Genomic DNA, 12,928 nt, shown 5'->3' with positions numbered 1-12,928 from the left:
TTTGTGCACATCTCAGTAATTTTTGCTTATTATTATCCCAAACTGGGATATGTTGTATTTTGGACAATTGTCTTTCAAGTCAATGTAATTGTTTTGCAATCTGAAGTATCAAAATCAGCCAAGTTCACATGTTATGTCTATGGGAGGGGATTTTTTTTTTTCCAATTCTGAATTGACATGACAATCTTCTCACAGTTGTATCTCAGCTGTTTGAACTTTGTTTCCTCTGAAATTTTAATAGATTGTAGCTGAATAACAAACTGTAATAAGTATATGTTTTGGTCTGGTCATATGCATGTAGTATGGTGAAATAGTCAAGATATTTTGTATTACATTCCACCTATTGATGACCTCCATATGTTGTATTTATAGTTTTTTTTTTTTTTGCCTTAGCATATCCGTGGATGTTCCATAGCCAAGTGGTAAAGTAACAGTTTTGCCTGCACAATTTTGAGAGATCGATGCTCACAGCAGACCTTTCTTTTGGTTTGTTTTTCTTTTTTTAAATAACATTTCATATTCAATACTAACTATCTGTTAATTAAAAATGATCCCACATTTTAGTCTTAGTTCAAGATATTTCAAATTTTTGTTCCTTATTTTGTCTTATTGCAAAACTTGTTTTTAAACTTTATTAGAATTCAGTTTACAAAAGAAAAGAGAGAAAATATTGAACGTCACCTATCCGATTCAATAGTAGCTCTCAAAAGAAAGGATTTTATCTGATATTGTACATAAGCTTAACTTTCAGATGTTGAAGGTTTTTGGAAACAATGAATTCAAAATTTTGTTCACAATGTCTACGAGAAAATTATTCTCCTAATTGCACATTTTCTTGACCACATTCAACCGTACCATGGTCCAACCAACCCCTTGCTTGAAATTACATAGTAGATAATGTTATTTTTGTCCCTGTGATTCATAATTTTGCTAGCTATTAAAGATGTGTTCCATTAGTTTGCAGCAGATACATGTCAGCAAAATGGGGTGGTAGTTTACAGGAGTAAATCGATTACCTTTCTTGTAGACTGGTACAACATTTGCTTCGTGCCAATCATTTGGTATTTCACTCAATTCATATGACAACCGGAATATATTACAAAGAATTGGAGCAAGAATTTTTGCTAACTGCTTCAAGACTTGTGAATCGTGATCTGAAATGTTTGGTACAACTGAGACATCAGTGACTAACGTTGGATTATTAACTAGGAACAGGTCAGACACGTTTTCTTTCCTAGTTGTTTCTGTGACTACCTGCATTAACCCATGGTCATCAAGCATGGAACCAAAAGTATGATGAAGCGTTGGGTGATGACATGCTTTCAACCGTCTGGTTTCCCAATCCCAACCAGGTTGATAAAAATCACCTCCTATGACTACCATATGATCACAATTCAATCTACACTGGGACCGTTGAAAGCTCTTCAAGACTCTCTTCGTCATTTTCATGAGGCCTGTAGTACGCAGCTATTTGAAGAGTCTTAGATCTCGCCATGTTTAATTTACACCAGAGAATTTCACAATCTGTTTCAAGTTCGATTTCTCTTGTACCTAGAAGTTCCCTCTTAGTAGCAATAAACACTCCTCCATGGGGGTCATTTAGTCAATCTCTTCTCTCAATATGATATTGAACAGTTGGGAATGCCTCGTTGTTGACTGATGATGATAGCCATGATTCAGTACCAATGACAACTTCTGGATCATGTACTGGTATTTGTGTCAGAGGATGGAAAGACTTTTTTTTTGTTTTTTTTGTGCAAATACTGTGACAGTTGACATTGAGGATGTTAATGGATTGGAAATTTGACATCTATCTTAGGTTTTACATCTTTTCTACTGGGTGAAGACATATGAAGTGGTGAACCAATATCACTCTGTGAGAATGACGTATTGCTAATGTCAACTGCATTTTCTTCTTCCTCTTCTGAGCCCGAGTCAAGATCAAGTGTTATCATTAGATGAAAGGCCCAAAGTATCGTTACCAACGTCTGGCATCATACTCATTCCTATGTTATGCATTCTGCACTTACTGCAAATCCATATTACTGAGCTATTCCTTAAATCTATATATTCATGGTAGTTTAGATTAATGCAGCGTAGCTGAAACAATAACTGGCAATTTCCCTCACACTGGATACCTCCCGTTTTCCTTGTCACTCCTTTTCCACATACACCACATACATCTTTAACTTTCCCCATAACTGCTAGTCTAGATATGAATAGGCCTATAGAATTCTACATGAAAAGAATATGGAAAGATTTTACTTGATGCATCCTGGCTTGACATGTGATATAATATAGATGTAAATCCAGAAACTACGATCCCTCAATACAACTGATGAAATTCACACGTAAACTCTCGGTAAATATACTACTCAGATATCCTGTAAATTGACTTACTCGCACACGCAGACACATGCACAGAATTTCCATCTGGTTTCCATGACAAAAACAATTTGATCTGAATTATGTAGGTACAAAGAACTGGACATCACAAACGTATCTCAAAATAGCTTCAAGTTGCTATATCACATCCTTTCGTTGACATTGACTGATATCTGATGATCCCCCAGCATATCACCTAACTCGTCTTCAAGTGACGAGTTTCATATCTCGTTTTTATTCTTCTTTCTCCCTGACAATTTTTATGAACAAAATATCTCAACAATGACATGACCAATCAACATGAAATTTTCAGTCAATGTAAAGTTCAAGTCATGTCTGATCGTCCTGTACTATTCTAATCACACAGGTCATCATGATGTCCACGTGAGAGTGTGTCAAAATTTTAAAATGCTCAAAACAACTTCCTGACCGATTTTCTATACGTTTCAAACAATTTTAGCAGCAAAAAAAAAGCTGCTGAAAACTGCTTATCCAATAGTGGAGAGCCAATGGAGTAAAATGGAGTCAAAAGGGGCCTGTGCTTTCGATCCTAGCAGAATCTTCATCAGAGGCAAAATGACAAACAGGCGGGGGGGGGGGGGGGGGGGGGGGGGGCTGAGCAAACGGCGAGCCCTAATAAGGTGTACCCTAAGAGGAGGCAACAAAATGAAAGAGAGAGTCAACCAACAAATGCAAGTAATCAAGCATATCAAAGTATATATACACAATAATGATAATGATAATAACAATAATGATGATATTGATAAAAGAAATTAAAATAATAATAATTAAAGCACGTGGACGGGATGTTGAGAAAGCTCGGTCCCCTCTAACCGGAGTCTGATTGTCGACTGACGCGACCAATGGAGTTTTTAACATAAGCATTCTCACATACATGGAAAATTCCGTCAGGCACGCCCAGCTTGATATATTCACAACATTAAGCTCAACCTGGGCGAAATGTATAAGGCTGCAGTTCAAAAGGAATGACTCAATATTAAGATTACATAACCGGCGGTGTTTAAAAACATTCGCGATCGCGCACGTGTGATCGCATACACATGATCATAAAACATAAAACTACATTCTAAAGTGATTATATGGGCAAATTCGTAACAGCATATACATATCTACATAGTGTAAACAATGACATTGTATAACATTTGGTGTTCAACAGCCTAACACAATGGCACTGGAAATGAACTGAAAAGAGACGTTTGCATATGATTTGTTGTTATGAAGTCTGCCGGTGGCTCATTTCAGCCAGAAATATTTTGAGCTGGATTTAACAGCAGATTGCTGGAACAATGAATGTATGGTTTTGCAGTTTTCTCTGAGTCTGAAGGTGTCACGTTTTCAATTTATATAAGGTAATGCGGTCATCATAGTAATTTCTTATTAACTTAATTTCAAAATATACACATTCTTAATTGCAGCTTAACTAAGAATTGTACTGACTTTAACATTATTCTACACACACTATGATGACCAGTGCCTTTTAACCAAAATTGCAATTCTAAACTGTAACAATTTTTCAGAACTCTAACCTGGTCACTTCATGCACTGACCACTCAGAGCTCAAGATTTCTAAATGCTTTGCTTCTTCAAGCTGCTTAGCAGTTTTTGACTGTTCAAGCAATTTTTGCAAAATATCATATAAATATATTTTTAAATAACCATGAACTCATCCCCTGCCAGGCAGAAAGGTCCTATTGATAACGTGAAAATTTGGTTTGTGACACAATTCAATAGAGTTTTGAAATAACATATTTAGAAATGTGATTGCACCACCCCCAAATATATCAAGTTACGAGCCATAATCGAAATGCACCGTAAAAACTTAATATTGGGCCCTAAAAGTTTGTTGACCCCTGTCTGTGACCTTTGACCTTGTGCTGAACTTCAACTCCCCAAGGGACATCTACCATCCAAGTTTGGTCACAAACAGACATATGGATCTAAAGTTATGAGCCACAATCCAAACACTTCCCTTCAGAATAAACAAAATATATGAATACCTCATGGTATTACACAGCTGAGAGGTTTACCAATAAAAAAGTTATTTAACATGGTAAAACTCATAAATAATCAGGTAATGATATAAAAGTAATGACCTTGATTGCCCTTTTTTAAAATGGGAAAGGGGGAGGTAAAAAGAGAGGGGAGATAAAAAGAGAGAGGAAAGAAAAAAAGACTGAAGTAGAGAGGGAGAGAGAGAGAGAACATAAGGAATAAATATCAGAGGCATATCATTGTTCTGAATAACCAGAGACTTGTCAATCATCTCATCCCAGGATAACCAATAACAGGTTTCAAGGGAGACCGTTGTCACCTTCTTTCATCTCTAGAGAAATTGTAGCCGACATCATGAGGTTGCATCTTCTGTTCATGCAGATGTTTGCAAATGTTGGTTATTTATTTTCATCTTTCTCTCTCTGATTGCCATCGACTGCTTCTTCTATTCTGACACATTTGATATTTTTCTTTATATTTTGTTGATGCTTAGTGCGCATTTCATTTATACTACAGTTGAAGTGTCAGGATGACACTCATTTTAGCAGGGGAGATTGTAACAGCAAGTAATGAAGTATATATTTCCCTTTCTTTATGTCAAATATTGTACATAACTGTATACATACCTGCACCATGTACTACCAAGTATCTGTTCAGGTTATACATTCCAAGCTGTAGAGGTACATATACATGTACTATACACAACCTGGTGTACGTACTCTTCCCTACTCACAAGGAAGGGCAGAATGTTTTATAGGTGTTCATTGGTAGTAATCCTGACCCTTCCTTATTTACGGCAAAGGCAGGGCAGAATGTTTAAACCCACTACCTGTTGAGTTTTTATCAGGACAATTGTGTTATAAATCAAGACAAGAAGTTATACTGAATACAAATTTTTATATTTTTTAGTCTAACATTGATCAAAATTGTTCTAGAAAGGCTGCGAAATGGGTCCATTTCCCCTCACTCACGGCCTCGGAATTCGTCAAGAATTACTTACTTGATGATGTCACATGATGAATGACACATTCCCCAGATATAAATGCGCCGGCTGTTTGCATATGAATTTGCGTACATTTTCAGTCACTGGGAATGAAGTTCAAGCAATCTGATACTTTTATTGACGCAAAATGGCCTTAGACGATCTCGACATAAGTTTTGAAGTCCATGAGGATGAAGACAAGAGTAATTTTGAAATCAGGAGTGATGACAGCGACAAATATGATGGAGATTTCGAGGAGTTGGGGGATGTGAAAGACGGTGTGCTAGTAGCAGAAGTAAGTGGTGGTGCCGCAGCCTGGCTAAGCTAAGGTATCAGCATTAGCCTGCTTCCCGGTAGGCCGGGGTTGAGGCTGACAAGATGGGACAGCTGGACAAATAGGCGATTATGTAGGGCCTACTTTCGTATATATCCATGTAGACATCTCAAATGGCATAGAACAAAATCGCATCATTATCACAGGAGATACTTAAATTACTTATGCATTAATTACTTAATTATTCCAATTACTCACATGAATTTGAACGAAATCATTTGAGGGAAAGCGCCGCTCAATACAAACTTGGTCTTTGCGACAGGTTGCGGCGTACCCTGCCTGAAAAATCTAACATGTTAGAACTGAAGTTAGACCTGTTCTACTGACGGTGTGAGTGACACCAAAGATCCTGGCCTAAATGGTGATTCCGCCACTCTTGGTTGAAATACAGAATTAATTTGTCATCTTCTTAAACGGATCTGTCTCTTCTCGTTGGGCTTCTTATCTAACGATAGTAGGCCTAACTGTGATAGTACTAACGTTATGGTACAGTGTAATTCCCGAGCAAGGAGGACTAGCTAGCTAGTAACAATAGAGACAATCTTCTCATATTTATTGCCATGCAGAACTGAATAGCCAAAACACCCTAAAAAGGGCACTTCAGTCTCACTGAACGGATCTAGTTGAACATCTAAGCCTACTTAATTCATGTTTGACTTACCAATTTTATGAATTATTCCAAAAAAGTGTGTCTGCACAGATCTCAAAGCTGCCTTCCAACACGAACACAGCACTGTTCAAACCCCCGGCGCGCGCGGTGGTAACCACCAGTAACGTGTTTGCGGTTACTGCTTCCCATACTTACAACACAAGCTAAGCGGTAACTGCGTGCGCCGTATATGGCATAGGCTATATGTAGTTTTGAACAGCGCTGTGTTTTGGAAGGCAGATGTGAGATCTGTGCAAGAAAAGAAAACAGGATATTTTTTTCTGATTAATTCATAAAATCAGTGAGGTAAACATAGATTAGGGATAAATTAGGCTTGGACATTCCACTAGAGCCGATTCAGTGAGGATAAAAAGCCCTCTTAAGGCCGCCTGATCTTTAGGCTGATTTCTGCGCAAACACCAACATGCTGTGCGTTCTGCAAAGATACTATATTTCGCAGCAAAGATGGTTCAGAGCGGAGCTTCGGACATGCTACCATCTTTGTTTTGCAGTTTGCCGCTGGGCTGTCAGTTGTACTTCATTCATTGGCTGACGTCATCTAAAAGGGAGCCGAAATCGTAGCTGTTTCTCAGTCAGGAAAGCAAAAAGTATACAGCTTTTTTGTTCCATCTGATTAAGCCTTCGGGTATCTAAAATGCCATATTGACATTGTTCACGCTCTTAGCTTTCTATTGATGTATGATTTGCCGTATTTCAGAAATTTCAACAGGCACTCTGTTTATGTTTATGAACTTGACTGAAACAAAAGACCAGTGATGACTCAGATGGTCAGTGTATAGCTTGGGGACGTGAGAAATTCTCTCATTCTTAGCTATGCTGCCATGAGGAGAGGTTTGTAACAGACAAGCCTGCTGCTGACTTCTTTATCACATATTACCCTCGCTGGGTGGAATTTGATGCATCCTGTGCTTTAAGTATCGTGCTCACCTTCTGGGGGTTTTGTTTTGGCTTTGCTTTTGCAATTAAAGACATGCACATTTACAATCAAAACAACCGGGAATTTACATGCCATTTGTCTCATTACAATAGCAAAGAGGTGTGTCAGGATATCTGCATAAGCTCAAAAGAAGGCACTCATAATGCACAAACATGAATGAGCTGATTCACAATGTAATACTTACGCTTCAAAATGGAACATCTTCTGTACAGCCCGTAGCTCATGGTTACCTCTGATGAGAAAGAACTTGTCAGGTGCTAAGATTTTCTGGGACAGAAGGTATGCTATGACCTGGGCAAAGGGGAATATACAATACATAAAATTATTTGTATACTAGCTTACATCAAGAAATAAAAGATATTAAACAACAGACATTCAGCAACTTGTGGAAGAAATGTCTCTTCTGACAGGTGAGGTAAACACTGAAGTTTTATCGATACATTGAGTGTAATGACACTCTTAACCTTGTGTGAAGTGATTCATATACAAAATCTGTTTATTTTGTTTTGCTTGCATTATTTCAAATTAAGAATTGCATTTGCTGACAAAGGGCAAATATGTGATGTTTTCAGTCTTGTGAATAGCTTAAAGGGTGTGTACAGTTCTGGCTGAGGTGATGATTTAGCTTTTAACGTTCTGCGAGATATTCAGAAACCACTCTATGAGATGTCAAAGAGCATGCAATTCTAAGGGGTATCAAAAGTTTATTTGATGAAAATCGGTTTTAAAATGGCTGATATCCAAACACAAGGTGAAACAAAGAGATTCTAATAAAAGGCGTGGCCTGTTGCCTTTTATTATTGTCACTTTTTTTGATATCTCAGCCATTTGAAAACCAATTTTCATCAAATAAACGTTGAATCCTTCTTAAAACTAGAGCACTCGCAATCAAGCACATGCATCTCCTGAACCCGTCCCATACCCCATCTGGATTACTTTTCAGGCCAGAATATTGTATAATATGGCAACTGTTGCAGGATATATAGCACATATAAGGAATATGACATGTCATCCTATAAAAGTTTGAACAATGAGAGCGCTGGCAATGAAAACTTTTGTTACCTAGAATAACTCCCCATAAACCTCCATAGCAAGTTTGAATAAAATCCGACAAGAAATGTGGCTTATACAGCATATACAAGAAATGTGACATGGCCTCCAAGTCGGAACACTGAGGGCGCCATCACCACAAACTGTTGTGTCCTTCATGTAGAATGACCATCCATACACCTCTTTAGCAAGTCTGAGTAAAATCCAGTAACAATCAAGTTATTGCCTAAATAAGCATGCATTTTTGCAAATTTTGACATGATCAGGGTGACCTTTGACCCTGTAAAAGGTATAACAGTGAGGGCAGCATTATCAATAGGTGTAGGTGCATAGATTTGACTATGATACATTTACATACCAAATTTGAAAAAAATCGGTCCAGAAACAAGGCCAGCGTTGCACACACAAGCAGACCCTTTTAAATTTAACTTTTCATGTATTAAGATGGAACAAGTGAGGGCGCCACCACCAAAAACAATATAGGCATCTTCAATTCTCTATAATGCACCTTTTTGCCAAATTTGAAGAAAATCTGATAAGAAATGTGGCTGAGTCGTTAGAGCACCGGGCTAGCATCCGGAGGTCTTGGGTTCGAATCCCGATGGAATCCCATTTTCTTTGCTCACTTTTCCACTAATTATATTAGGACCTACACTTACCATGTATCAAAGGATGAAATCTAAATTCTCATGTTTTTTTTTTCTCACCTCAACACCATGTTCCCCACGATCCACATAGTCTCCAAGAAAGAGAAAAGAGCATGGGGTGAGAAGGGGACCCATTCGCCATAGTGCCTTCTCAAAACACACCAAATCATGGAAGTTTCCGTGGATGTCACCTGCTCATTTGTATGTGCCAAGAGAAAGAAGTGACACACATGTCATGTTTTCTATTACTTCTTCATTGAGATATTGAGATACAAGGAACTTTTTAGTCAAACAGAATATATATAACATCCTGTGCACAATATTTGGCAATATTCTATATGTCTGAGACAATAGCAACGATACATGCACTGTTGATTTCAAGAACAAGTACAACATTTGAAAAATACACTGTCATATGGACTTCATTGGTTTTATTTGTTTACTGAAAATGTATCCCAGTCTTATTTTCTTTTAACAAAAATAGCAATAGCCTCTTGAGACAATACATTTAATATCATGATATTGACAAATGTACCCAAACATTGGTCTCTGCATAAAACCAAGATACGATTACATCTGATATACCACGATGACATTTGCCTTATTCTTCCAAAAGAAGACATAAATTTATTCAGTAAAATACTGTGTAGTATGTAACACATGCTACCACCTTACATACTTGCACATCACCATCAATACATCACCATTCTGATATTTCCTCTTGGCCTCAACATTTAAAATTTTCATATTTGACCTTAATCTCTAGACATATCTCATCATATTTTGCTCAAAAGCATTTAATTGCCCTGTAGTAGTACAAGTTCAATAAACCTTTGCAACCTGTTAAAATTGTTGAACTTGTCCTGAAACTTTCATCTGACTTACATTTCTGGTCATACCATGATAAAGTAGTACATTGCTAGAAATGTCAAATATCTATTCCTTTAATAAACAAAAAGTTACATTATTATTGACACAACCACATCACATATGCCCAAATTTTAACAAGTGCAATGCCCTTTCAACTTTGGATGAGATAGCATGAAATATTTCCCAACCTTTTTTTTTTTGCAAACAACAGATTTCAACAACAGATTTGAATGAGTTTCATACTACAAATTGGGAAGCAAAGACACAAACTTGATTTTAAAAATGAGAATGTTTGATGTGGTATGCCTTATTTTCTCTGTCCCATTTTTCACAAAGTAAAATGTTGAAAAGTTGTGGCAATTTACAAAATGACTAACAAAAAGATTTGATCACCCCTGTAGGTCTTAATTTTGTAGATCCTCTAAAAGTGAAGATTATAGCATTATCATACACTCGAAAGACATTTTTTTTTCTACTTGTGCATATAGACTCAAATAAACAAGCTGACTTAAAGTATGAGCAAATCTGAATATTTTCTGCCACCTCTACACCGTATAGAGCTTGCATTCCAGTAATGTTTCCATTGCAAGTGCATACAAAGGTATAATGTCTTTTTCTTCCTACACAAAGAGTTGATCTACATTCTCACCAAGAATATAGGAGGGTGCACTCAGCTTTATGAGCCTTGGTTCATTGGCCAAGACTCCCTGGGCCTCCCTGCACAGAGCAAGCAGACACTTAGCCAGTGACATCATCTCAACAGTACCCCAGCTGAAATGGCTCTTAGTCTTAGTGGGAGCAACCCCACTCCCTTGCCCACTGACACCACCACTGGTACTGTTATTGGTTCCTGCAACTGTTCCACTGCCACCACTACTTGTTGCATTGCTTTTGATGGCTCGCTCAAAGTACCGCAGACCTGTCAGCATTTCATTCGGGTGGGATCTCTGTGAAACGGACACATGGAAAATTAAGTACATATGATAAGATATTCAGTACAGTGACAATTCATGTACTTCCTGTTTAATAAACCTTGTATCCACTAGGGCACGGACAATCGTGTATGCAAAACCACTACTCTACCACTCGGTTACAGAACATCGATGGAAATCTTAAGGCAAAGTATAGATATAACATTTTTTAGTAAAAGGAAAAGAAAAAAAACGTCCATGTTGGGATAACAAATGTGCCCACATGAACATGCTTTGCATTGCTAGACAGGAATATGGTTTGCTCATGATTGTGATGGCTCTATGCAATTTCTAGTAAGGGGTTGGTTGGACCATGGCTACAGTTGTATGTGGTCAGCAAAAGGTGCAATTAGGAGAATAATTTTCTTGTAGACATTGTAAAAAATTTTGAATTCATTATTTCAAAGTAAAAAAAACCTTCAACATCTAAAAGGGGAGCTAGGGTACAACATCAAATAAAAATCATATCTTTTGGAAGCTATTTTGAATACGATAGGCACCGTTAAATATTTTTTTTGTTTTCGTAAACTGAATTCTAATAAAGTATATACAGATGTTTTGCAGTGCTACAAAATAAGGAAAAAAATTCGAAATATCTTGAACTAAGACTAAAATGTGGGATCATTTGTTGCGTAACAGATAGTTAGTATTGAAATTAGGAAATTTTATTTAAAAAGAGCAAAAGAAAAAAACAAACTCCCCCCAAAAGGGCTGTTCCAAGCATCTATGTCTTGATACCGTGTATGCAAAACCGCTACTCTACCACTCGGCCATGGAACATCCATGGAAATGTTAAGGCATAGAAACAACTATAGATATAACATCTTTTAATAAAAGGAAAAGAAAAAAAAAAGGTCCACGTCGGGATAACAAATGTGCCCACCTGAACATGCATTGTATTGCTAGACGGGAATACGGGCTGTTGATAATGATTGTGAGGACACTATGCAATTTGTGACCGGTGACAATGGTTTCAGGCAAAAGTCGGGAATTTTAAAAATTCATTTTTTCAGTGGATCTCATTGCCCATTTCTTAAGTTTTGCACTGATATAAAATACTTGTATTCCCCAGCACCAAAAGTGGGCATATAAAGTGAAATATAATACACTTTTTATTTTGACAAAATTTATATCGTCAAAATTGCAAGTGTTGCGGAGGTTAACTTGGCCTAACGAACCATCATAACCACCAAAAATACCCAGACTCTCAAACAAGGTGTTTGGTCGATCTCGGTCATCTTGTCGAACTCTTTATTTACATATTCCTCCACGGAACAATAAAGTGCCCAGAAATGATAGTACAATGCACATGTATCCATAATGATAGTACAATGCACATGTATCCACAACACTTCCCCCCTAAAAGAGTGCATTTAACATCATTTAACATCAAATGGACTCTTACCTTGGCACCTTTGGAACAGCATTGTACATTCCTCTTCAAATTCACCCTTATAACTCCATGAGGTTACCATGGTTGCATCATTATAAGAACACATAAACGAAGTATGCTATGGTTATATCATCATCACAACCTGTGATAAAACATGTACAACTTTAGTACCAATCAACGTGTACCAATCTAACACTCTCATTAGTTACTGCTGCTTGTGAGTTACAGCATACTGGAATTGCATGTAGTTGTGCAACACTGAATACTACAATATTAACTTTCTCAACACCTTAACCTTTATGCAATCATGTCATGCATACAAACAATACACGTTGTACCAAAATCAGATGGTTTCCTCATTAGAACATATATATAAGTCAATCTTACACTGTCATAATGATTAACCTGTGTACGAAGATCATAAACACGTCATCTCTTCAAGAAGTAACTGCATATAATCCAACTGATGTAATCATATTACCTACAACCAAAATATCATATTCCATGATATGTGCACTTACATATACCTGTAGACGTTGTGTCAGCATCTACTGAAACATCAAAACATCAACAAATGTCATATATCCTACTTATGTTTCTGAAAACTTTCCTGTCAACATACAAAACACAAAGAGTATGACCTGCCTGACAACACATCAAATAAACCTGAATGAAA

At 37.2% G+C, this 12,928-nt stretch overlaps 1 protein-coding gene across 1 annotated transcript in view; it reads right to left on the bottom strand.

Moving 5' to 3' along the window:
* The window catches only part of LOC140227991 (uncharacterized), a 207,218-nt gene that overhangs the window by 61,239 nt on the left and 133,051 nt on the right, over nt 1-12,928 (bottom strand). Inside the window, exons 12-14 of the mRNA XM_072308389.1 lie at nt 10,538-10,835; nt 9,079-9,209; nt 7,506-7,612 (exon numbers count right to left, since the gene is read on the bottom strand). Coding sequence (XP_072164490.1) covers nt 7,506-7,612; nt 9,079-9,209; nt 10,538-10,835 — 536 coding nt within the window. The remainder of the gene's footprint in view (nt 1-7,505; nt 7,613-9,078; nt 9,210-10,537; nt 10,836-12,928) is intronic.

This window comes from Diadema setosum, chromosome 4 (assembly GCF_964275005.1).
Source record: "Diadema setosum chromosome 4, eeDiaSeto1, whole genome shotgun sequence".
In the NCBI taxonomy this organism is placed as follows: Eukaryota; Metazoa; Echinodermata; class Echinoidea; order Diadematoida; family Diadematidae; genus Diadema; species Diadema setosum.
The sequence above is the reverse complement of the archived record's forward strand: the minus strand, read 5'-3'. Positions and strand labels throughout refer to the sequence as shown.